Source organism: Budorcas taxicolor, chromosome 14, assembly GCF_023091745.1.
Source record: "Budorcas taxicolor isolate Tak-1 chromosome 14, Takin1.1, whole genome shotgun sequence".
In the NCBI taxonomy this organism is placed as follows: domain Eukaryota; kingdom Metazoa; phylum Chordata; class Mammalia; order Artiodactyla; family Bovidae; genus Budorcas; species Budorcas taxicolor.
Window position 1 is genome coordinate 40,425,434 of NC_068923.1, and position 25,474 is coordinate 40,450,907.

General features: G+C 40.1%; 1 protein-coding gene across 1 annotated transcript in view; it reads right to left on the reverse strand.

Annotated features, from left to right (window-relative positions):
• Nucleotides 1-25,474, reverse strand: part of ASPH (aspartate beta-hydroxylase) — a 185,983-nt gene that overhangs the window by 79,528 nt on the left and 80,981 nt on the right. Inside the window, exons 12-14 of the mRNA XM_052651843.1 lie at nt 24,763-24,798; nt 23,454-23,498; nt 9,356-9,397 (exon numbers count right to left, since the gene is read on the reverse strand). Coding sequence (XP_052507803.1) covers nt 9,356-9,397; nt 23,454-23,498; nt 24,763-24,798 — 123 coding nt within the window. The remainder of the gene's footprint in view (nt 1-9,355; nt 9,398-23,453; nt 23,499-24,762; nt 24,799-25,474) is intronic.

Below are 25,474 nucleotides of genomic sequence, written 5' to 3' on the forward strand. Positions count from 1 at the left end.
CTTAGTGACTGAACAACAGCAACATACACAATCCAGCTTTTGACCAAAAATTACTAGACATGCAAAGAATAAGGACTCTCCTGACTTGTAATCAGGATTTAAAAAAAAGTAGTCAATAGCAACGGTCTTGGTGTGTGCCCAGATTATCAGGTTTATCAGAAAACATCTCAAACCAGTGGTTATAAATAAGGACCAAAAATTACAGAAAAACAAGGTGTTAATGACTGAACAGATATGAAACCTTGATAGTGAAATGGAAACTAAAAAAAAAAAAAAGAAGCAATTGGAAATTTAAAACTGAAAAAAATAGTAGCTGGAATGAAATTTTTACTAGATGGACTCAACAGTAGATTTGAAATAGCAGAAGAATCACTGAACTTGAAAGTAGAGCAACAGAAATCATGCAATCCATGAAAAAAAAAAAATAACCCAAGTTTCAAAACCTGTAAGATAGCATCATGCAGTCCAACATGCAATTAACTGGAATAACAGAAGTAGTGGAGAGAGAAAGAAGAAAAAAATTTGAAATAATGGCTATAAAACACTCAATTCACAAGATTTTTTATAAGGATTAAATGAGAACCTGTGTGAAAATAACTTGAAATGTAGTACACTGTAGACATTTAAAGTTCATTCATACTTGGATTTTCCATTTATAACCCCCCTGCCCACCACTTAGGCTATCTGCATCTCATATTATCACTATCAGATGAAGAGGCAATTAAAGTAAATGGAATTAAGCACATTTTTTCATACTACAATTATTTTTTCAGTTCCTACTTTGTAATGGGTAACTGCCACTGGAGGGATGTGATAGTTAATTTTACATGTAAAATATACCAGGCTATGATACCTAGAGAGTTTCCCAGGTGGTGCCAGTGGTAAAGAACCCACCTGCCAATGCAGGACTTAAGAGACATGGATTCATTCCCAGGGTTGGGAAGATCTCCTGGAGGAGGAAATGGCAACCCACTCTAGTGTTCTTGCTTGGAGAATCCCATGGGCAGAGTAGCCTGGTGATCTACAGTCCATAGGGTTGCACAGAGTTGGATATGACTGAAGCGACTTAGCATGAACACATGCATCAGTTCAGTTCAGTTCAGTCGCTCAGTCGTGTCCGACTCTGCGACCCCATGAATCGCAGCACGCCAGGCCTCCCTGTCCATCACCAACTCCCGGAGTTCACTCAGAGTCGCGTCCACCGAGTCAGTGATGCCATCCAGCCATCTCATCCTCGGGCGTCCCCTTCTCCTCCTGCCCCCAATCCCTCTCAGCATCAAAGTCTTCTCCAATGAGTCAACTCTTCACATGAGGTGGCCAAAGTACTGGAGTTTCAGCTTTAGCATCATTCCTTCCAAAGAAATCCCAGGGCTGATCTCCTTCAGAATGGACTGGTTGGATCTCCTTGCAGTCCAAGGGACTCTCAAGAGTCTTCTCCAACACCACAGTTCAAAAGCATCAATTCTTTGGCACTCAGCCTTCTTCACAGTCCAATCTCACATCCATACATGACTACTGGAAAAACCATAGCCTTGACTAGACAGAACTTAGTCGGCAAAGAAATGTCTCTGCTTTTGAATATGCTATATATTTGGTCAAATATGTCTGGATATTGCTGTGAAGGTATTTTTTCAGGTGAGAAGGTATTTTTTCAGATGAGACTAACATTTCAATAAGTAGACTTTGAGTAAGGAAGATTATTCTCCATAATGTAGGTGGGTCTCATCCAATCAATTGAAGGCCTAAAGAAAAAGACCCCAGCCCCTCCAACAAGAAAGAACTTTGCCTCCAGAATGTCTTTGACCTTGAGTTGCAACAGCATCTCTCTTCCAAGTCTCTAGCTTGCCTGCCTTCCCTGCAGATTTCAGATCCGGTGCCTCTACAATGTCATGAGCCAGTTCCTTAAAATACATCTCTGTGTCTGTTTCTCCCTCTACATACACACACACACACACACACACACACACACTATTGGTTCTCTTTCTCTGAAGAACCTTGACTAACACTATGGTGGGGGAGGTCATGGTTCCCACTCTTCAGTTGTTTTGTCTAAAAATTCAGGGGGAAACTCAAAATACGTGCTAAAAATCTGAAACACAGGTTTTCTTGGGAAAACAGAGAAGTACATCTTCTGGTCTGGGGTAGGCGATGGGGGTGTAATTAGGGAAGGCTTTCTGGCAGAGCTCATCTCTAAGCTCAGTTCTAAGGAACAGGAGTTCGTAGTTGTGAAGTAGGGAGGCAAGGAAGAGCATTTGGAACAGAGGAAAGCCATAAACAGGAGCTGGATCTCGAGATGCATTATGTGCTGTCCTGAGGAGTCTAGTTTTTAATCCTTGGGTGATGTTCTCCATTTTTGCTCAAATATGTTACATACAGTTGTAAAAACCCCAGGAAAAACTTTGCAGAGATAAATATATTTTAAAACAAGAAAATGTCTTCATTAGACTTTATTTCTCTCTCTACTTTTCCTTGTGATCATCAAAAACTCAGAAGTATAGATATGAAGTACTGGTTGCATCAAGTTGATTTATCAGCAATAATAGAGCCATCTCAGGCTTTTCTCTAAGTTGCATTAAAAAAACATCATTTGTTAGTGTAAATGTGACTTGTTTTCTAGTGCCATCTGCTGTTTTGTTGGGGCCCTGACTATTATTCTTTAAAACAATACAAATAGTACCCAGGAAATTTTTAAATGCATTCTTAAAGATGTTCACAAAATACAGCTTAAGCATATCCTTGATTGTAATGAATAATATAATGGGGTATTAAATGCTGGTTTAAATCAAAGGAAAATTTCAGGAAAAGACCTTGATCCAAATGCAATTTTACCTAACATACACATACACACACAGACATACATACACAAGCAAGCAAACATTCCACTTTTGAAGGCACGAGTATTCTGTTGTTCCTCAAATTTCTTCAAAGGCCCACCAATCCTCAACTAGTAACTGACATTTGATATGTATTAAACTTCCAGATGTTCAAGCTGGTTTTAGAAAAGGCAGAGGAACCGAGATCAAATTGCCAACATCCGCTGGATCATCGAAAAAGCAAGAGAGTTCCAGAAAGACATCTATTTCTGCTTTATTGACTATGCCAAAGCCTTTGACTGTGTGGATCACAAGAAACTGTGGAAAATTCTGAAAAAGATGGGAATACCAGAACACCTGACCTGCCTCTTGAGAAATCTGTATGCAAGTCAGGAAGCAACAGTTAGAACTGGACATGGAACAACAGACTGGTTCCAAACAGGAGAAGGAGTATGTCAAGGCTGTACATTGTCACCCTGCTTACTTACCTTCTATGCAGAGTACACCATGAGAAACACTGGGCTGGAAGAAGCACAAGCTGGAATCAAGATTGCCGGGAGAAATATCAATAACGTCAGATATGCAGATGACACCATCCTTGTGGCAGAAAATGAAGAGGAACTAAAAAGCCTCTTGATGAAAGTGAAAGAGGAGAGTGAAAAAGTGGGCTTAAAGCTCAACATTCAGAAAATTGAGATCATGGCATCTGGTCCGGCACTTCATGGGAAATAGAAGGGGAAATAGTGGAAACAGTGTCAGACTTTATTTTTTGGGGCTCCAAAATCACTGCAGATGGTGACTGCAGCCATGAAATTAAAAGATGCTTACTCCTTGGATGGAAAGTTATGATCAACTTAGATAGCATATTGAAAAGCAGAGATATTATTTTGCCAACAAAGGTCCCTCTAGTCAAGGCTATGGTTTTTCCAGTGGTCATGTATGGATGTGAGAGTTGGACTGTGAAGAAAGCTGAGCACCAAAGAATTGATGCTTTTGAACTGTGGTGTTGGAGAAGACTCTTGAGAGTCCCCAAGGAGATCCAACCAGTCCATTCTAAAGGAGATCAGGTTCTGGGTGTTCATTGGAAGGACTGATGCTGAAGCTGAAACTCCAGTACTTTGGCCACTTCATGCGAAGAGTTGACTCATTGGAAAAGACCCTGATGCTGGGAGGAATTGGGGGCGGGAGGAAAAGGGGATGACAGAGGATGAGATGGCTGGATGGCATCATCGACTCGATGGACATGAGCTTGAGTGTACTCCGGGAGTTGGTGATGGACAGGGAGGCCTGGTGTGCTGTGATTCATGGGGTTGCAAAGAGTTGGACACGACCGAGCAACTGAACTGAACTGAACTGAAATCAGCAACATGTTGCAGACTTTTTCATTCAATGAATTTGTTAATGCACAGTTTTTCAAGAAGCTTTGAGTCATTTTTGACTCCTCTCTTTCTCTTATGCCTCATATCCTAACCATCAGCAAATCCTACAGACCTTACATGAAATATAGGCAGAATCTAAGCAGCACTCACCATGTCTACCCACATCCTAATCACACCTCTCTGAGGGACTATGAATATACTTTTCCACCCCCGGAACTCACCTCTCCCATATGGCTGCACAGCTCATGCCCTTGCATCTTACATCTCCAAGTGTCACTGTCTAAGAGGCCCATCAACAGAGCAACACTCCTGACCATTGTCATTCTCTGTATCTTTTTCTGTTTTATATTCTTTTTCATACTTATTTTATTTTTTTGAAAATGACAAATCTCTCCCCCCAACACACATATACTACAATATGTTGTAAGTACTGTGAGAACTGGGACTTTGTTTTTATTAAATGTTTTAGCCCCAGTGCCTAAAACAGGGCCTAGCACATAGCAGGTACTCAAAATGTACTGAATAAATGAATGAATAAAAATAATTGTTTGAATTGGACATTTCATCAGGCATTTTTACACTGTATTACCTTTCAGCTCACAGTCCTATTCTGTGGGTGTGGAATATGGAATGTGTGGGAAAAGATGACATCCAGTGGGGAAAAACTGATACAGCAATTTTAGGTTAAACAGATATAAATAATCTCATTCAATATAAGAATCTGGTTTCTCCAAAGGGGGCCTGTTTTAGAATTAGCCCTAGTCCACACTTATGACTCTATCAAAATAAACTAAACACGGTTCTCTAAAAGAAAAGAATCAGGTGACTACTAATTGCAAGTAAAAGTAACATCTCCCCCCTCTCATCTGTAGATCTCTGATAAAGAACTTGAGGGTGATAACTCAATAGAAACTTAGCCTAATAATTCATCCTGAGACAAATTTACAATTATTGTTTTTTAAAAAATCTCCATTTCTATTATTGTGACATTAAAAGCTGGCTATTAAAACATTCCACTTTTTCACTGTGTATCCCAGAAATGGAATATCTCCCCCTCCCTCTGCCATACTGGTTAACAGCATCGTATGGGCTTCCTGGTGGCTCAGATGGTAAAGAATTTGCCTGCAATGCAGGAGACACAGGAGACCAGGGTTCGATCCCTGGGTTGGGAAGATCCCCTGGAGAAGGGAATAGCAACCCACTCCAGTATTCTCGCGTAGAGAATTTCACGGAGAGTAGCCTGGTGGGCTATAGTCCATGGCATCACAAATAGTCGGGCACGACTGAGCGGCTAACGCTTCTGCTTTTTCTCATGAATGTGGGTGAAAAAAAAAAAAAAGATGGAATTTCCAAACCTGACAATTTGCTCAAACAGGATTTTCAGTGAACTTGGGGTAACATTGACTCGTTACATCTCTCAATCCTAAGATTCTCCCTGTATGTCACAATCAATAAAAGACTCAATTGCCAACGTCCCTCAGTTGGTGTGGATATGAAGCCAGCACGACATGATGGAGATTGGAAGAGCCGATCAGGTGAAGTCGTTGCAGATTCTCTCCACAAGCTCTATGAAGAAACAGCCAGGGAGCCCAGCTCCCATACCACTGGAAAGCTGCCTACGGGCTCAGAATCCTGGGAGGAGAAAGCTGTGCAGAGGGTACTAGAGGGAAGTACAGTGCAGAAGGAAGGAAACGAAGCCCCGAAGAGTGAGAAACGCTAGGCACAGGAGCAGGGCTTGCACCTGTTCATATCTGCAGTAAGCCACACCCAGCACTTACCCTCCCATCTCTACCTTTGTCAGAAAGTGCCAGGGTGCACCTCCTGGAAGCAAACCAATCAGTGTGTGAACTGGAAAGTCTCTGACCTGCACAGACACCTGCATGGGCTGGGTGTGGAGGCCCACTGCATGAACAAAGGCTGCCTGACTCTGCCACGGTCTGGCCCCTGACTTCCCCTCCAACTGCACAGCACACGCTCTGGCTTTGTTCGTGGGCTCCAGTTTCTCAGGCCCTTCCCTCCCGCCTCAGGACCTTTGCAGACTGTTTGCTATTCAGAGTGCTCTTAGCCACAGTTGCCTTGAACACATCACTAACCTCAGAGGCCTTCTGAGAGTGAGAACCCGATGTGCGACGCCAGTAAACCATCACAGACGACTTTGGTTTTACTCTGAGAAAGATGTGAAGATGACGGAGGCATTTGAGCAACAGGCTACCACTTAGGTTTTAAAAGGGTCACCGTGGACTTCCCTGGTGGTCCAATGGTTAAGAATCCACCTGCCAACGCAGGTACAGGGGTTCTATCCCTGCTCTGGGAAGATTCCACATGCCTCAGAGCAGCTAAACCTACATGCCACAACTACTGAACCCAAGCCCTAGAGCCTATGTTCTGAACAAGAAAAGCCACTGCAGGAAGAAGCCCACGTACCACAGCTAGAGAGTAGCCTCTGCTCATCGCAACTAGAGAAAGCCCAGGAACAGCAGCAAAGACCCAGTGCAGGCAAAAATAAATAAACAAAAAACAGAGTAAATAAAATTCTTAAAGTTTAAGGGCTTCCCAGGTGGCGCCAGTGGTAAAGAACCCTCTAGCCAATGCAGGAGACATAAGAGATGTGGCTTCCATGCCTGGGTCAGGAAGATCCCCGGGAGAAGGGAATGGCAACTCACTGCAGTATTCTTGACTGAAGAATCCCATGGACAGGGGAACCTGGCGGGCTACAGTCTATAAGGTAACAAAGAGTTGGACATGACTGAAGCGACTTAGCATGCAAAGAAAGTTTAAAAGGGTCACCATGGCTACTGAATTGAGAAAGAGGATAGAGACAAAGGAAGGTCAGTTAGGAGGTAAGTGGAGTAATCAGGCAAGAGAAGGTGGTAGAGAGGGAAGGTGGCAGGAAGAAGCTCGGAAGAGAGGGTGGACAGGGTTTGCTGATGGAATGACAGGGAGGCAGGAGAGAGAGATTTGTAGGAGCAGTGTGTTTTCAGGGGAAGGTCAGGAGTTCCATTTTACACTTATTAAGTTTGATGCAATTATTAGATATCCATCAAGGGCATCAAGTAGCCATCAGGTCTCCATCAGGTAGGCAGCTGGACATACTTGTAGAGAGTTCAGGTAGAGACCTGGGCTGCAGTTAAAGCAGTTGCCTTTGGCATAAAGAGATTTAAAGCCTCAAGATCAGATGGGATCATCAAGGGAGTGTGTGTAGATGGAGAAATGCTCTGAGGACTGATTTCCCTTCAACGCGGGATGGTCAGGGAAACAGGGGTAACTGCCTAAAGAGGCTGGGAAATAGCAAACAGTGGAGAGAGTAAGTCATGGATATAGTGGAAGATTGGGAGGCAAGGCAGTGTGGAGAGCTTGTGTGGATAGAAGCCCAGTCATCTACATAGAAGAGGCAGCCAACAGTTTGCAACATGGAGGAGAAAACTGCAGAATTCAGACATTATTTAGAAGTGCGTAGGGGGAAAGAACCCAAATGTCCATTGACAGATAAATGGATTAAGAAGATGTGGTGCATATATACAATTGAGTACTATCCAGCCTTTTTCACAGGACTCTGAATTGTTAGGGAAAGACATGCAAATACTTACATCTGCAAAGAAATGTAAAAGTGAAAAAAGAATGTTTGAATAATCTTTTTACTCCTCACTCTATGTTTAGCAACCTTTGTGAACGCTGAATTAAAATGCCACTGGTTTCTTAAATTTATTGTTGAAAATGTTATCAAATAGCATTTGATATCACTCCTATGTGGAATTTAAAATATGACACAAACGAGCCTATCTATGCAACAGAAACAGACTCACGGCCACAGAGAACAGACTTGCGGTTGCCAAGGGGAAGTGGGTTGGGTGAGGGATGGAGTGAGACGCTGTGGTTAGTAGATGTAAGTTTTTATAAATAGAATGGATAAACAATAAGGTACTAACTGTGTAGCACAAAGAACTATATTCAATAACCTATGATACACCATAATGGAAAAGAATATTTTTTAAAAAAGCAATGCGTATATATGTATAATTGCATCACTTTGCTCTGCAGCAGAAATGAACACATTGTAAATAAACTATATTTTAATTTAAAATTTAGATCTGTATATTACTTTAATAAAAAATTAAAAACAACCAATCAGGAAAAAAATGCATGAGCTAAATAAATGCCTGCTGCTGCTGCTGCTAAGTCGCTTCAGTCGTGTCTGACTCTGTGCGACCCCATAGACGGCAGCCCACCAGGCTCCCCCATCCCTGGGATTCTCCAGGCAAAATAAATGCCTAAGGGCTATGAAACGATGGCCAAAAGCCAGAAACTTCATGTAGTCAAGTACTGTTTACCTACTGAGTAACTAATATCTTGGCTTTTCCGTGAACTGTATCTTTTAAATGTAAACATTGCTTTTATCACTAGGAGTTAAAGCCATCCCTGAAACTCCAATTATGTTTAATCATTGATGATTTTATCATTCAAATCATACTAAAAATATAACTGCTACTCTGTGACCATCCATGTTTATAAATTTAACTTAAAAAAATAGCTCCTCACTCTATGTTTAGCAACCTTTGTGAACTTTGAATTAAAATTCTACTGGTTCCTTAAATTTATTAGAATGCCTCTGTAATAAGCTCTTGGAAGCCAGAGATATTTTCTTTATAGATGTAAATATTTGCATGACTTTCTTTCAAACAGTTCAAAGTCCCATGTAAAAAGAATATGTTCGAATAATGTTTGTACTTAGAACAGCTGTCAACAAAGGTGACAGTAATAATTAACATTTCCTTTGTGCTTTCCCGGTGCTAGACACTGCTTTAAGCACTTTACATATATTTTCACTTAATTACTATTGTGGAAACAACAGCCTCATGGTTTCTGGAAGTTGGTACTGTTCTTATTATTCCCATATCATAGAAGAGGAAACTGAAGCACAGAGGTTGGTTAATTCTCAAGATGTATATAGAGTGAACAGCAAATAGCATTAGATGCTAATGTCTTTCCAGAGCTTTAGCTCTTAATGTTTACGTAGAATATTAATGTCTGTTGATAAAACCACTGAAATAATAAACACACTGGCAATTTATTTTGACTAGTGTAGAAAATAAGATCACATTATTCACGGATAGTATAACTTCTCCTTATGTGTATTTGAAAGGCTGTTGATTTTAACAATCTCACCTTTTACTTTTTTTCCTGGCTCATCTGCTTTCTTATTTGTTTCTGAAAGGTAAAGACAAAACAAGATAAATATTGTGAGAGTCACAATTCAAAATCTTGAATTATAGGACTATCTTTAAATGAGTTCAATTCATAATATTTCTGGGATTAAGAGATATACACTAGTATATATAAAATAGATAAACAACAAGGACCTACTGTATAGCACAGGGATCTATATTCAGTATCTTGTAATAATGTACAATAGAAAAGAATTATATATATATGACTGAGTATATATGATTGTATCACTTTGTGATATATATTAATATATACATCACTGAAACTAACACAACATTATAAATTAATTATACTTCAATTTTAAAAATTCTGGGCTAACATTCAATTTTCCTAAATGCTAAATTCTTTACACATGTAATTTATTATAAAATATTAAGAATTTGAATTACTTATAAAAATCACCAAGCAGTAAGCAGGTTTTGGGTGCCAGGCTGAGTGTTCCTGGTCTACATAAGGGGTGATGGGGGCCATCTCCACCAATAATAAGTGCCTCTGTGGGTACAAACTGAGTCCAGAGAAGACTCACTCAAAGCTGATTCAATAGCTTTATTGTCTCTTAAAGCCATGCACTGCTTTATAACAGGGACTGTGTGCTTTAAAGGATTGTAGCATGCCATTCTATGAGAACACTAACCTGACTCCTCAAGGACTTCCTACATCCACAAGTGACCCACAGGGGTGCCCACACTGAGCCCAGGTGTGACATAGCACAGTTAGAGGTAGACCAGTCAATTTCAGTCCCAGTAGGTATTTACCTAGTCTTTGAGAATTTCTAGATACACATGTGTATGGCTGAGTTGAAGTGAGGATGGGGCAGAGTTTGGTAGTCTGATTAAAAATCATCAGATTCCATCCTTTCCCCAGAGTAGACGCGGGAGAGTGTAAGTGCTGTGCAGGTTGGGTTCAGGGGTGCAGGCAACATCATTCAATTCCTTAATCCCCAGTTTCCCACATTCATTCATATAAAACATTTCAATTTTTGGAGGCAAGAGGCAAATCTGAGGCTCCTGATGCAAGGAGAGGACTTTTTATCAGTCACATGTTTCTCCTTTGAGACCCCAAGGGGAGAGGAAGCAAACCGACTCAAAGTGTGCCAGGCTTGGTGCCAAGCACAAGACACATCTTTTGTCTCCTAACATCCTCTGCAGATGGGGAAAGAAATGGCAACCCACTCCAGTATCCTTGCCCAGGAAATCCCATGGACAGAGGAGCCTGGCGGGCTACACTCTGTGGGGTCACAAAAGAGTCAGATAGGACTGAGCAACTAAACAACCCTCTGCAGTAGTTCTGAGCTCCTTCTTCATGCAGAGGAGGAGGTTGAAGCTTGACAAGGTAGAGGGTCTAAGTCATCAAGGTCAGTGGTGTATTTGACTCCAAAATAGACATTCCTTTCCCCATGCCAGTCTCTAATTTTGTTGAAAGGGAAAAAGAAGCGCAGGTCTTAACTTTTGCAAAGGGAGGGTTTTAAAAAGTTGGCTGGAAAACTTCCCTGGCGATCCAGTGGTTAAGACTTCACCTTCCAGTGCAGGAAGTACAGGTTTGATCCCTAGTGGGCAAGCTAAGATCCCACATGCCTCGCAGCCAAAAAACCATAAAATGCATTAAACAGAATCAATACTGCAACAAATTCAATAAAGCCTTTTAAAAAATGGTACACATCAAAAAAATCTTAAAAAAAAAACAAAAAATGTTGGCTGCCACACATTTCCTGGTCAGTGCTTCAGGAGGCACAAGGATATAAAATAGACTTCCTAATCTCTGTTGAACATTCTAGAATTTCTGACCTTATTAACTGTACCCTTGTCATAAAGGGCTTCCCTGGTGGCTCAGTAAAGAATCGGCCTTCAATGCAGGAAACCAGGGTTCTATCCCTGGGTCTGGAAGATCCCCTGGAGAAGGAAATGGCAACCCACTCCAGTATTCTTGCCCAGGAAATCCCATGGACAGAGGAGCCTGATGGGCTACAGCCCATAGGGTTGAAAGAGTCAGACACGACTTAGTGACAAAACCACCACCATCATAAGGTTAGGCAGTGTGTCATTTACTAGGATGCACTCTTGAGTTTGAATAAACTCCGGGAGATACTGAAAGACAGGGAAGCTTGACACGCTGCAGTCCATGGGGTTGCAGGGTCAGACATGACTGAATAACTCTTGTAGGTATCAGGGGTACAGGACAGAAGAGAAGTATCAAAAATCTCAATTTCCAAGGCTATCTCTTTCTGTGGCACCAGCCACGCGTACAGGAAGGCTGGGAGTGTCCACCCCTCCAATAATCTGTTACCTGGCATATGGCTAGTGTAATTTAGACAAATCAAGCATAAAATGCAAGTTTCTCAGCTGACTACAGAAAACTAGTGGGTGCTGGTCATGAAGATTTTAGAGCTGTCCACAAATCTTCCCACCCTCAGGGAAACCAAGGCAGGAAGAGTGGATTAAAGTGGTCATCTTTTTTTAGATTTTTTTGACGTGGACCATTTTTAAAGTCTTTATTGAAATTGTTACAATATTACTTTTGTTTTGTTTGGCTTTTTGGCTAAGAAGCATGTGGGACCTCAGCGCTCTGACCAGATATTGAACCTGCACCCCTTCATTAGAAGGCAAAGTCTTAACCACTGGAACACTGGGGAAGTTCGGAACTGATCACCATTTAAAAAGGTGTGGGAGGCCCCTGGCCAGGTGTGCGCCCTGGAACCAGGGTCATCATCTTTTTTCCTCCTGTCTGCAGTTACCTAGGATGAAGAGGCTGAATTAAGAAGGCCTAGCCCAGATATTCCAACCCTGGGGCAAAAGCCCTAGGTTCTGTCCCCTTCTAATCCCACTGTTTCAGCAAGTTGAGATCTGAGACAGGAGCTTGGGTGTGGGAAAATACACAGTGTAGGGGATTTTCACCTCCGGGGTTTTCAGTGCTTAAATTTAACTTAGGTAAAGTTCTCAAAGAGCTTCAGCTTACCTCACTAGCATTCTGCATAATATAATAGAGTGGAAAGTGGAAGTGTGCTCAGTCGTGTCCGACTCTTTGCGACCCCATGGACTGTAGCCTACCAGGCTCCTCTGTCCATGGGATTTTCCAGGCAACAGTACTGGAGTGGTTTGCCATTTCCTTCTCCAGGGGATCTTCCCGACCCAGGGATCGAACCCAGGTCTCCCTCAAGAGTATGACTTTGCTATTCGTTACTCTTTGTACCTGGGGCTTCCCAGGGAAAATTCAAATGGTCTTCAACATGCCAAAAAGGAAAATGATTGATAACACTTAACTAGATGCCAGGCGTTGTTCTCAACACTTAATGAGGATTATTCCATTTAACTCTGAAAGGTAGTTTTAATTCCATAGATAAGAAGAATGGCTTAGAGAGGCTACGGAGTATTGCCAAGAGCTGCAGAACAATTAAGAATTGTTCAGAAGGCCACACTCTACAATACTACACTTTGCATATACCAATAGTGGCTGGTCCATACTCTATGCTTAGTCCAACCCAGAAAATGACAGAAGTACAAGCTTACCAGTAACTCAGATTTAAGTCTTAACACACACCCCCCAAAGAAACATAAATTACACATTTTCTAATGGTGCTAACTCTTTCAACATTATTTTATTAAAGAAAACCTTACTAAACAGAACAGGATCTTCATCTTTTAAAAACTGTCATACGACCATTAAGAAAAAATCATTTTTGTATATTCAATTATTTTGATCCCTATCATTCCAGCTACTGTGCTAATTTGCCTACTGGCCAATTCTTGTGGGCAAAGCTAGTCTCCATCCAGGTCTGTGTGTCCTGAGTTCCCAGTCACACCGGCATCTACTCTCCCTGCTCCAAGACCCAGCCATGGGGCTCTGCCTCTCCCTGACCAGGTCCTGTCTAAGTCACAAGGGCCCTGTCCTCTCTGTCCACTAGCACTTCCCCAGTCAGATCCTACCACGATATCACCTGGATCCTTACTCCTCCGTTACCTGACTGCCCTCTCTCTGCTCCTATCACAACATCACCTGGATCCTTACTCCTCCACTACCTGACTGCCCTCTCTGCTCCTATCACGACATCACCTGGATTCTTACTCCTCCGTTACCTGACTGCCCTCCCTCTGCTTGCTCTTGGTTGCCCTCTAATTGTTTCCACCTTCCACTAGGTGCCCACCTGTACGCTCTAGACTCTAGGCTGGGAATGACCTTGACTGGCAGGCATTGCAGCCTCTCTGACCCTCAGTCTCTTCATCTGCAAGCACAGTAATAACACCCAGGTGCCTGGAGCCCCGACTCCCTAACTTAGCACTTATCATCGCCAGTGCAGCAAAATGGGCCTGCTTAACCTTAAAGGTTTTTTCTGTTTCTTCTGAGCGCCTTGGAGGAAAAAACAACACTTTCCAGAATCCCAGAAGCTTCGTCCCTTTGTGTCTCATTCTCCTTTACTGCCCAAGAATGAAGATCAGAAGAGAATCTTCGGTACCCTTTGCTACCCTTCTAGTCACTCAAACTCCTCGGTTCTCTCAAACAGGCTGAAAGCTAATCCTCACCAAGTGATAGTCGTGGAGGACCAGAGTGTGCAGGTGAATGAGTGACCTCGCAGGGACTTATCAGAACTTCTAGGTGCTGGACAAAAGCCTACACAGCATGATGCAGGGACTATTTCATCTGAATTCTGCCCCTCAAATTGTAGCATGATACAAAATAAACATTACCTACTAGAAATAGGTAAAGAAAGAGGTTGAATGTACTCCTTTGTGATTTTAGTCACCAAAAGTGCTAGAATACCCTGAAATATTAGAAAGTATAAAATGAACTGATGTTGTTATGCAACAAAATAAAACAATATATACTCTAAAATAATGACAATACAGAGAAGAATTCTTCTGCATTTTATTGCACTCAAATAACATTAAACAGAAGATGTTTACATTATTTTTAGAAAATCCATTGATGTTTCCCAGCTTGGCATATATTTGTAAAGACAAGGCTCATCCATCAAGATATTTGGAATTAGAAAGTATCTGAATATGACCACAGCATAATGAATTCTCAGTGTCCAGAGTTCTAGAGATGATTATATACAAAAATGCAGCGAAATTTATCTTATGCATTTATCAATTCTATGTCACTCCTGTTTATCTAAAAAAATATGGCTTTATTAAAAAGTAGTGTTCTATAATTCACAATACGAAGTAAGAGCTTTATTAGATTTTTGAGTAGCAACTCTGTATTACCCAGATCACAGCTTCAGACAATTATTGCTCTTTTACTATGTATTACTTTGGGCTTCACTAACACTATGGTTCAGCATACCTTACTACACTGTAGTGATCTCTAATGATAAAAATATAAAATCTCTTTGATTTTAACCCTAAAAGCACACACAAAAAAATCGCTTTATCTTAAAACAATGTGAACATGATCAAGAGCTCCCCTGACGTGTAAATAAAACCACATCTTAGGTTTTGTTTTTTTTTTAATAGCTCATGGTCCTTTCAAAATGAGAGTGTAGCTACCTCTTTTTCCTAAGAAATGAGCATTTTCATCACAGCAACCATTTCGGAGCCACACACCAGCCACATTAAAAACAGAAGAAACTCTCCAGCGTGGAAAGGAAAAGCCTCAAAAGCTGTGAAAGCACAGGGAACGTCTGGTTTCTGAGTACTTTTCACAAACCCTGCTTCATTCAGCCAGCAGCAATGTCTCCTTGATACACGGAGCAGGAATCAGTGTCGTACGTGTTACTTTACCAGCCAAAGGAAGAACAACCTTTACATTAGGCACCACTAACTGTTATTTTCTAAGATTTAAACAAATACCAAGAGGACTACAGCTATTCTACAATCACCCCAATGTGCTGAAAAGCGTTTTTGCATAATACAACAGGCTGTTCCTTTCCTCTACATTCTAGCACAAATTTCAATTTCCTTTTTTTTTCTGAAAAATAAGTTACCCACGATAATTTAAACTTTTTTGAAATATTAATTTTTTTCTAATTAAGCTAAAAGCTGCAGGAATCTAAAATGTTGAGTTTTACCCTGAATACTTGAAGCTAATATAGGAATTTTTTAAATAAAGGTATCAGTGCAGATATATACAACTCAAATCTTCACAGCTAATGATGATCCCATCAGTGTTTTTCAGAGCCCTAAGACAAGGCACTCTTAGTGGCTTTAATTCATGTTTCACGCAATATACACAAGTCAGCTGACATAGTGTTAATTACTGATAAGATATATTAAAATCCTGCCATGACAAGTGCTGTTATCTCATGAATGATTGTTAATTACTGTCTGAAAAACACATATATGCAGGTAAGACTAAAAGCTCCGTCACAAAAGGGAAAAGAAAAATCCAGTGGACCCACTAAGGCTATCAGAAAAGGACATGCAGGAATGTAACAATACGTGTGATTTTTGTTTCTCAAAAAAAAAAAAAACACTAAAATGCCAGTGGACTATGGTTCATTCAAAACATCTTTAGTGTTCATTCCCAAAGATCTTGGTCTGCTCAGAAATTACTTCACAAGATCTATCCCAGCCATCTTTTGGAGCGTATGGTTAAGCTGGTCCTCTTGTGGTAGGTAGTAGGGGCAGTCTTTCTGAAGCTTTAAGTATCTGCAAAAATAAGGGGAAATCTAAATTAAAGGACCAACTAGACACAGATTGCGAAACTGCTTTATTTTTATTCTACTTATAAAAAACCACCAATGGAAAGTAAATGTTTTATTTTTCTTTGTATTGTTGTTTTTAATGGCAACTGGGTAAGAATGACTCACTGCTTAGAGTAGTTCTTGGGAGGATTACTTGCAAAGCTAAAAAAACCTGAGGTTCTTTAAAGCATTTGAGAATTACAGTTGAATTTAAGAATGTCAGTCTTCTGAGAAATAACATTCAATTTCTTTCTCCCATCAATGTTTTCAGTGTATTAAAAAGAAATGCAACAGAGGGGGAAAATCTAGTACGGTATTTGAAACATGAATATAGGGAGGATTTTTCAAGGAGCAACAAGATACTGTAAGCTGTAATTAAAATGCATTACTTATAATCTTATATCAATTTTTCATGTTATGGATGATATAAATGGTTGATAAAAAAGTATATACTATTTTAAAAGAAGTAAAATTCATTCCAACTTTAAACAAACATTTTCTTATTCCAAACTTTAGTACCAAATTTATTTTACTATTACAGCTATGTTATGATTATGTTATGATCTATGTTACGATTAAGGTTAAAAAGGAGATTGTGCACATGAAGACCCAACCAAATTTTGATGTGATTTCTAAAACTGTATTATAGGCTTTCCTTCCCTCCCTCCTTCCTTCCCTATCTATTTATCTACATATGTGCATGTATGTATAACCAGAAATTTTTACATAAGCAGAATTATTTGGTGCTAATGAGAAGCAACTGGAAATTATAGGTATACTTTTATATATCCAACAGAAATGAATATTTCCACCAGAAGACATGCATAATGTGTAAGAGTGTTCATGGCAAATTTCTTCATAATAGACCAAAACTAGAAACATTCACTACAGCCATCAATGTATAGGATAGAATTTTTAAATGGAATACATTTACAGTCAATAATAATAAGAAGACCAATGACTCTACATAGCAATATGGATGAAACAGCCATAATGGTGAGCAGTGGAAATTGGTCACCAAGAAAGTGTATAAATGTTTGCATGTGTTGACATGTGTTGACTTCTGTTTAATCAAATTCAAAGGCAGGCAAATCCATCCATGATGACAAAGTCAGAACACTAGTCATCTTTGGTGGGGTCATTACTGAGGACAGAAAAGGGAAAGATTTTCCAGGGGCTGGAAGAACTCTGTATTGCAGGTACAAGAATATAAGACATGTACAAGTTCATCAAACTATATCATCAACAGGTGAGTACTTCCCTGTGTATAAATTATACCACACCAGAAAGAGTTAAAAAAAAAAAAAAGTTCTCTTAGAGTTTTTTTAACATTAGCTGGACTGTGAGGAATATGCATTTCTATAACCTGTGCAATGAAAAACCCTGGAGGCTATGGGAACTTGTTTTAAAGTACAACATGAGTACTGATAAAAAGGCAAATAAACTAAAAGCTTAATCACGATTTTGAAAGACTCAAATCTATGCCCCGGAGTATCTGAATCAGGTTTCCACCTAGAAGTAGTCGTTGCCCAAGTTGCAAACCCAACAACTCCAGAGGCCAGTGGTCTCTGCACCTCTCCGTTCCTCCCACCTTCCTTATCTCCACTGAAGCTCCATCATTCATCCATTCAAGCCAGAAGCAAAGGAATCAAGCTAGACTTTTCCCGTTAACCAGCCCATCTCCCACCAGTCACCTGCACCCCCAAGGTCCTTGAATCCATCCTGCTCTGCACCTCTGCCACAATTCCCAGCTCCCACCACTTGCGCTTAGATGAACATATCTGCCCCCTGACTGGTCTCCACCTCCTCATGGGACTCTGTTCAAATATGGATAGGATCATGCAACTCCTAAGCTTGAAGTTTTTCAGCAATTTTCTTGCATTTTTAGTGAAAGTTGCTCAGTCATGTTCGACTCTTTGCAACCCCACGGACTGTAGCCCGCCAGGCTCCTCTATCCATGGAATTCTTCAGGCAAGAATACTGGAGTGAGTTAGTCATTCCGTTTTCCAGGGGATCTTCCTGACCCAGGGATTGAACTCGGGTCTCCTGTATTGCAGGCAGATTCTTTACTGTCTGAGCCACCAGGGAAGCCCTAGGCCCACATTCAAATTCTCAAACACCATTTATGCAACACTCTGAGAAATGCTGCCCGCCCGTCCCCTCTGCCTCCTTAGCCGATGCATGGCACACCGCCTTGAACCCTCTCCGTGCCACATGCTGGCTCCTTCACTTGGAGCAGCTCCTCCAGGCTCAGCTCCAGCATGACCTCCTGCTCTGCTCCCCTGGCCCCCACAGCTGGGTTGGTTCCCCCTCCTCTGGATGCTGGCCTGGGTATCACTCTGAGAGGTTAATGATGCTGGATTGGCTTCTGTCCTCTGCAGCACACCCACAGGTCTGTGAATCGATACCAGACAGGGGCTGCATTGTTCACTGTATGTCTGGGGCAGAGCTGTACCATGCATGCAGGGGTGTGTGCTTCAGTCATGTCCAACTCTTTTGCGACCCTATGGACTGTACCTGCCAGACTCCGCTGTCCGGCGATTCTCCAGGCAAGAATACTGGAGTGGGTTGCCATGCCCTCCTCCAGGGGATCTTCCCAACCAGGAGACTGAACCTAAGTCTTCTGTGTCTCAGGTAGATGGATTCTTTACCCACTGAGTCACCTGGAAGGCCTGAGCCTGTACCATAGGAGCTGTTCAATATATATTTCTTGAATAAACGAAAGATCAAATCACTAACAATAATATGCATATTAGGCTCTTATTACCATAAGCTAAGACCTTTGGAGCTGCCAGCCTAAAGCTGGTTGTGGGTCTTATTGATCCAATTAGAAAATGCTTGATGACAAGGGGCGCATGAGTGACAGCTCTGGACAGAGGCGACAGTGAAATCAGCCCCCCTGAGAGAATATTCAAATGTGGATGAGTTACAAATGTCATCTCCATCTTCAGAGAGAAAAGAGCAGCAGATTCAGCCAGAAACATTGATGTTCACACATCTTCATTTCAGATAGCACAATTATCATCACAAAATGTAACATAAACATTTTTCCCGGCATTGTTGTTGTTCAGTTATGCAGCTGTATCTGTCTCACTGTGGCCCCACGGACTGCAGCATGCCAGGCTTCCCTCTCCTTCACCATCTCCCAGAATTTGCTCAAACTCATGTCCATTGAGTCAGTAATGCCATCCAACCATTTCATCCTCTGTTGCCCCCTTCACCTTCTGCCCTCCATCTTTTCTAGCATCATGGTCTTTTCCACCGCATGACAGAAAAATTGTTAAAGGAACCAATTAGTCAAATGGTCTTAAAGTATTGTATGGCAGGGAATATTATGCTGGTGAATTTCCTAAGTGATTTGTTCGTAAGTCATTCAATTTGTGCTATGTATAATTTTTTTAAAATATTTTTTTTCTTTATGTGGATCATTTTAAAAGTCTGTATTGAATTTTGTTACAATATTGTTTTTGTTTTATATTCTGTTTTTTTGGCTCTGTATATGTGAGATCTTAGCTCCCCAACCAGGTATCAAACCCACACCCCTTGCATTGGAAGGTGAAGTCTTAAGCACTGGACCACCAGGGAACTCCCCATGCTATGTACAGTTATGCTGTCAGATTGCTAGAAATAGGCTGTGTGGTATCAAGTAAAAATATGACTTTGAGGACAAGGTGAAAACCCACTAAGGAAGCAGAGGTTCCCAAATCAATTTTTTTAATGTGATATTAAAAATGACTGACTTCTAACATGATCAATTTTTCAGATTGACTTTTTACTTCCTTTCCAAAAGGATGCCCGCAAAGCACTTATGAATTTATCAATATAAACAAAAGATGGAAAAATTTAAGCTATTGGACAGCTTACTTTTCCACAATGAATCATAATTATCTTCAACATTTCTGAGTCTTTTTTTTTTTCAGTTTTTACTCTATTTATTTAAGTATAGTTGATTTATAATGTTGTGTTAATTTCTGCTGTACAGCAAAGTGATTCGATTATACATATTTCCACATTACTTTTTAAATGTTATTTTCCATTATGGTTTATCATAGGATACTGAATATAGTACCTTGTGCTAAACAGTAGGACTTTGTTGTTTATCCATTCTGTATATAACAACTTACATCTGCCAACCTCAGTCTCTCACCCCTCCCATCCCCTAACCCTGTCCCCCTTAGCAACTGCAAGTCTGTTCTCTATGTCCATGAGTCTGTTTCTGTTTTGCAGATAGATTCCTTTATGTCATATTTTACATCTATTTATTTTTGGTTGCACTGGGTCTTTGTTGATGCAAGCCGGCTTTCTCTAGTTGCAGTGAGCAAGGGCTACTCTTCATTGCGGTGGCTTCTGTTGTTGTGGAGGACAGACTCTGGGCATTTGGCCTTCAGCAGTTCTAGCAAGAAGGCTCAGGAGTTGCAGTGTGCAGCTCTAGGCTGTGAGAGCTTCAGTAGTTGTGATACATGGGCTTAGTTGCTGCGAGGCAGGTGGAATCTTCCCAGGAGTCTTAAGTGAAAGGCTAATGCATATTAAGACAAAGATGCCTAAGGATACACTATCTCTACCACATCAAAACAGCTCTCATAACTCATCTGTTCTTAGGTCTTCAATTCTATGAAATCCTCTAGAGCACAGAAGCTGAGAGTATGAACTCTTGGAGCCAGAACACAAGAATCAAACTCAGTTCTAGCATTTATCATTTCTGTGATAAGGTTCCTCTGCCTTGCTATGCCTCAGTTTTCTCATCTGTAAAATGGAGATATGAGCATTTCACCTCTTGGGCCACTGGAAATACTAAGGGAGTTAATTCATGTGTGTGTCAAGAAGTGCATGACAGACATGATGCTTAACCAAAGTCAGCACTCTCCATCCCCTGGTGGGCAGCCGGATACAACAGTAAATCAAGGCAACTCCTGCCCCATGGTATTATCCCACCAATATTATTATGAAATTTAATTTGCTACATTAAGACTGTATAGCCTAGTCTTAGAAAGATCAGAGAAGGCATAGTAATTAACGACTGGATTCTGAAGGCCAGGAGAAAGTGAACCGATATCCAGCATTGTGCAGACAGCCTCAATCTGAGTTTTCCACTGATTAAAGAATTTTAAAGATTAAAAGGTATTAAGGTAACAGGCCCCACAACAATTGTCACAGTTTCTGCATCACATATGTCACTCAACACTATTGCAAAAGCAGTCACCTTACTGTACAAAATAGCAACTAATTCATGAATATTATTCTTTCATAAGACTGAATAATTAAATGATGCAACATAAAGTAAGACTAAGAAAATAACAAGAAATAAGCAAACCCAGTACAATCATTACAAGCAACTACTGCTAACTCTCCGCCTCACATCCTCCTTGGTAAAGGACAAACTATAGCGTGCAGTGCATCACTCAAATTTTTATGACACCAAATGACAAGTGACAACTTCTGGAGCAGGTCTGTCAGAATTCAGCTTCTCTTGATCCACCTCAAATATCAACCTAAAGTAAAAGAAAGTGAAAGTGAAAGTCGCTCAGTCATGTCCGACTCTTTGCGACCCTATGGGCTATTCAGTCCATGGAGTTCTCCAGGCTAGAGTACTGGAGTGGGTAGCCTTTCCCTTTCTCCAGGGGACCTTCCCAACCCAGGGATCAAACCCAGGTATCCGCATTGCAGGCAGATTTTTTACCAGCTGAGCCACCCGGGAAGCCCCAATATCAACCTAATTAATTAGTAAATAGTAACAGCCACAGCCTCCATTCACTGGGATCTCATTATGTGCCAGAAAGGATACATATAAATCAAATCTTCATTTTCATTTGCTTCAGCTGTTAAACATCTCATTAAAAAAAAGCACCTTATTCCAGCCCGTAGTCCCCTCACCCCTACAACCACTCCTTAGTATTTTATAATTATGTTCTAAGGAAATTTGGGGGCTCATTTATAAAACACAACAACAGAAGCACAGAGCTTTTTGGTCAGAAAATAATATTATATTTCATACCTTCATTAAAGTCAGGTTGATATTAAAAAAAATATCAACCATAAGTAGAAAAAAGTGCTGTAGACACTGGTTATTTTTAGGAAAACATAAAATAACTTTCTTTAAAGGAATGGAGAATAAGCAAAATGCAAATTCAGTAACCTGCTCTGCATTCTCAGGCAAGAAACAAGGCACACTGGCGTACTGCTCAGTAACACAGAGGAAGTTACAGACGCGGGATGGAAACACCAGCTTTCCCAACTCTGCGCATCTTTCCTAAACACAGAATACACACATATGGCCAGAAGTTCTCCTGTCAAAGATCAGTTTCTCCATGGATTTTGTTTCTCATTCACATTATAATGCCAACAACGCAGTTCCTTCAGTATTCACACATATTATAAATGTACAATGTACAACAACTATCAAAACTTAGAACTACCCAACCATTAAATAAGTAAATATGAGCTGTGGTATAACTAAAAATAGTCCTTGATTAGAAAAGGCTTTTCCCCCTTGAAACTGAGTATTTTGACAAATTTTGGCAGGCACAATTATTTCTACCAAAATCAATACTTCTAGTGCACATCATCGCTACAAAATTCACATGAAGCGTAAAATGAAAAATACAAGTAAAAATTGAACCAATAAATAACATGGAAACAAAAAAAAAGGAAATAAAACACAGAAACAAGAGGAAATACATTTGAGAAAGAGATGTTGCAGAATCCTCACTTAATAAAATATTGTTTCCCACTTAGAGAATAAGACGTTTATATGTTAATTTCTGATTACAGGCATAGTTACTGTCTTCTCCAAAAGGCATTTGAAAGCACAGGCTTTGATTGAAATGCTGTCCCCATTCTTTAAACTCGATGATGATGAGAGGGATGTGTTAGGGAAGGGAGGGAAAAGCAGAGTGATGGGTGTAACACAGTGGGCTGGCAGGAAGGACTCCAGGGCACCCACTCACAAGTCCCAGATAGCCTGGACCATGTGGGGTGCAAGGATGCTTTTAGGGAAGATGGGTAGTGCGGGTCAGGAGAGGACCAATGTCACTAATTCATGCACTGTTCAATTTTCATCTGAAGGCAAGTCTGCCTCCACATCCTCCATCAGATAGCCTATCAATCAAAACAAGGGAAAAAACCCACAACCTAACTTCTACTACTATCACCATCTATGATAGCAAAAATCATACAGTGTTTTGATCGTGAACACTCCTCAAATTCTACCTCAACCAGTAAGTACTAGACCCTGTCTGATGTGTATTCCCCATTACTTTGGCTCAACTGGCCTAAACACACAAAATTTTCCTTTTAAATTTAGGATAGGTATAATTAATCCTCTTCTCTCAGGAATTCTACTCTCCATAGAATTTTTTGCATACAGCATCTTTTAAATTAAACAAAAAAGAAAAAGGAAATACTTGTAACGAAATGCCATACCTGGTGGTACTTCTTGCTGTTCCTCTGCAGGGGGCATGTGCAGTTCTGAAATAATAAATAAATAATAAAATAAATTAAAAAAACACTCCATTACAGATTGCTGTCCAGCGTTTAAAGACTACAGATCTTTAAGTTGGCATGATTATTTTTACAGACTGTTTGGGGGTTTGATTGTAATTTATCATAAAGCATTAGGTTTTTGCACCAACACAATAAAGAAAAATGAGCTACAACTTTGTAAAAGTTTGTATTTCTCAACTGTCCTGAACCACAGGCTTTAAAACATTATCTGCCTAACTGACTAACCTCAAAACTTACTGTCTGGCAAAGGAGATATGAACCAAAGCCCAAGTTTTCACCACAATTTTGCATCAGACTTGATAGGAAAGCTGTTGAAAGATATTTAAAGCATCTTGTTTCTTGTTAACAATACAAAAATTTAAATTCAAATAGACTCTTTAAAATGTATCACTATCCTTAATAAACTCGTTTTTGAAAAATAATGTTCAAGGTAACTTATTCTAAAACTAGCCAAAAATATGGATATGAATTATAACATCTAGTCTTTTTTTGTAGACATCAACCCACTTGCAACTAAAGAAACTGTAAGCTTCACCACCCAATGGTATAATGATATATTGATTTTATTCGCTCTATAAAATTACATCACATGTTAGTATCTTCATCCCTAACAACACAGTGGGTGGGCAGGAAGTACCTTAACTGAGACACTATCAAGAAATAAAATTGTTATCTTTCCTTTTGTTCAAGATTTGTGTAACAGGCTTTGGTCAAAAAAAGAATATTTTATTAGTGTTTTCTAAAACTCAAAACATTTATGCAGCTATTTTAATCATTTTTCTTCTTGCATTAATTTGCTTCTACTTGTGAGAATGCTCAAAACAGTTGGAAATATTTTAGATAAAAGGAAAAAGAAGCATCATATGTATTTTCTCCAACTGAAAGGACACAACTTTCAACCCACTTCTGCCCATGGATAACTCCTTCTCATGACACCACCTCCTCCTACTTAGGGCAGCCCTCCACACCCTAAAATGATACTTTCTACTATACAATCCTGATTTCATCTCCATCACTGCCTTTCTCATAATCTTTACTTTATCCTCTCATTGGTCACTAGAGTGCCTGCCCCCAGTGAAGCAGAATTCTAACTCTCTTATTCACTCTCATCCTCCAAGCCCCTGAGCACTGTCAAGACAGCAAATAGTAAGTGTGTGATAAATGCTTGTTGAAGAAATGAAGATAACTTTTTATAAAAAGTAAACAGATTTCTATTAAATTAACTTACCTTCTAAAATTGTGTTTGAATTGTCTACAGCATGATCTAAAAAAAAAAAAATTAAGCACATCTTACATTAACTCATTTTCACAACTGCTTTAAATTAGTTTATTTGTTTGGAGACCTAAATTTGACTCTTTTTAGATTTGGGTTTCTTACAGAGAGATTTGTTAGAATATCAACTTTAATTTCTAAATTATAGTCAAAGAATACATCAATAGGCTGGGGATGTCTTTACTGGTCCAGTGTCTAAGGCTCTGCGCTCTCAACACAGAGGGGCCCAGGGTTCAATCCCTGGTCAGGGAACTAGATCCCGCATGCTGCAACTAAGACCTGGTACAGTCAAAAAAAAAAAAAAATTTAAAATCAATTGATTCTAAAAAGAGGTTGGCATTATCTCTGCTGACATAAACCTTGCACCATAAACAGGATAAATATATCAACATGATCCAATTCCTTAGTGACTTCAGAATGTCTTGTATTTCTGACTACATCTATCTTTGTTCCACAAGTTATACTCGTTTTAACAAATGCAAGGGGAGCTGACTTGCAGGAAGCTCAATACCTTACCTGAACTTTCTGTCCCTTCATTTTGCAATGGCTCGTACACTACAAAATACACAGAAAAAATACTCCTTTAGCCCAGTATCTCATTAAAACACAAGAGCGGCCATACAGTTCAAAGTCTAGTTTATTCTTGAACCACTGTGACTTCATTACT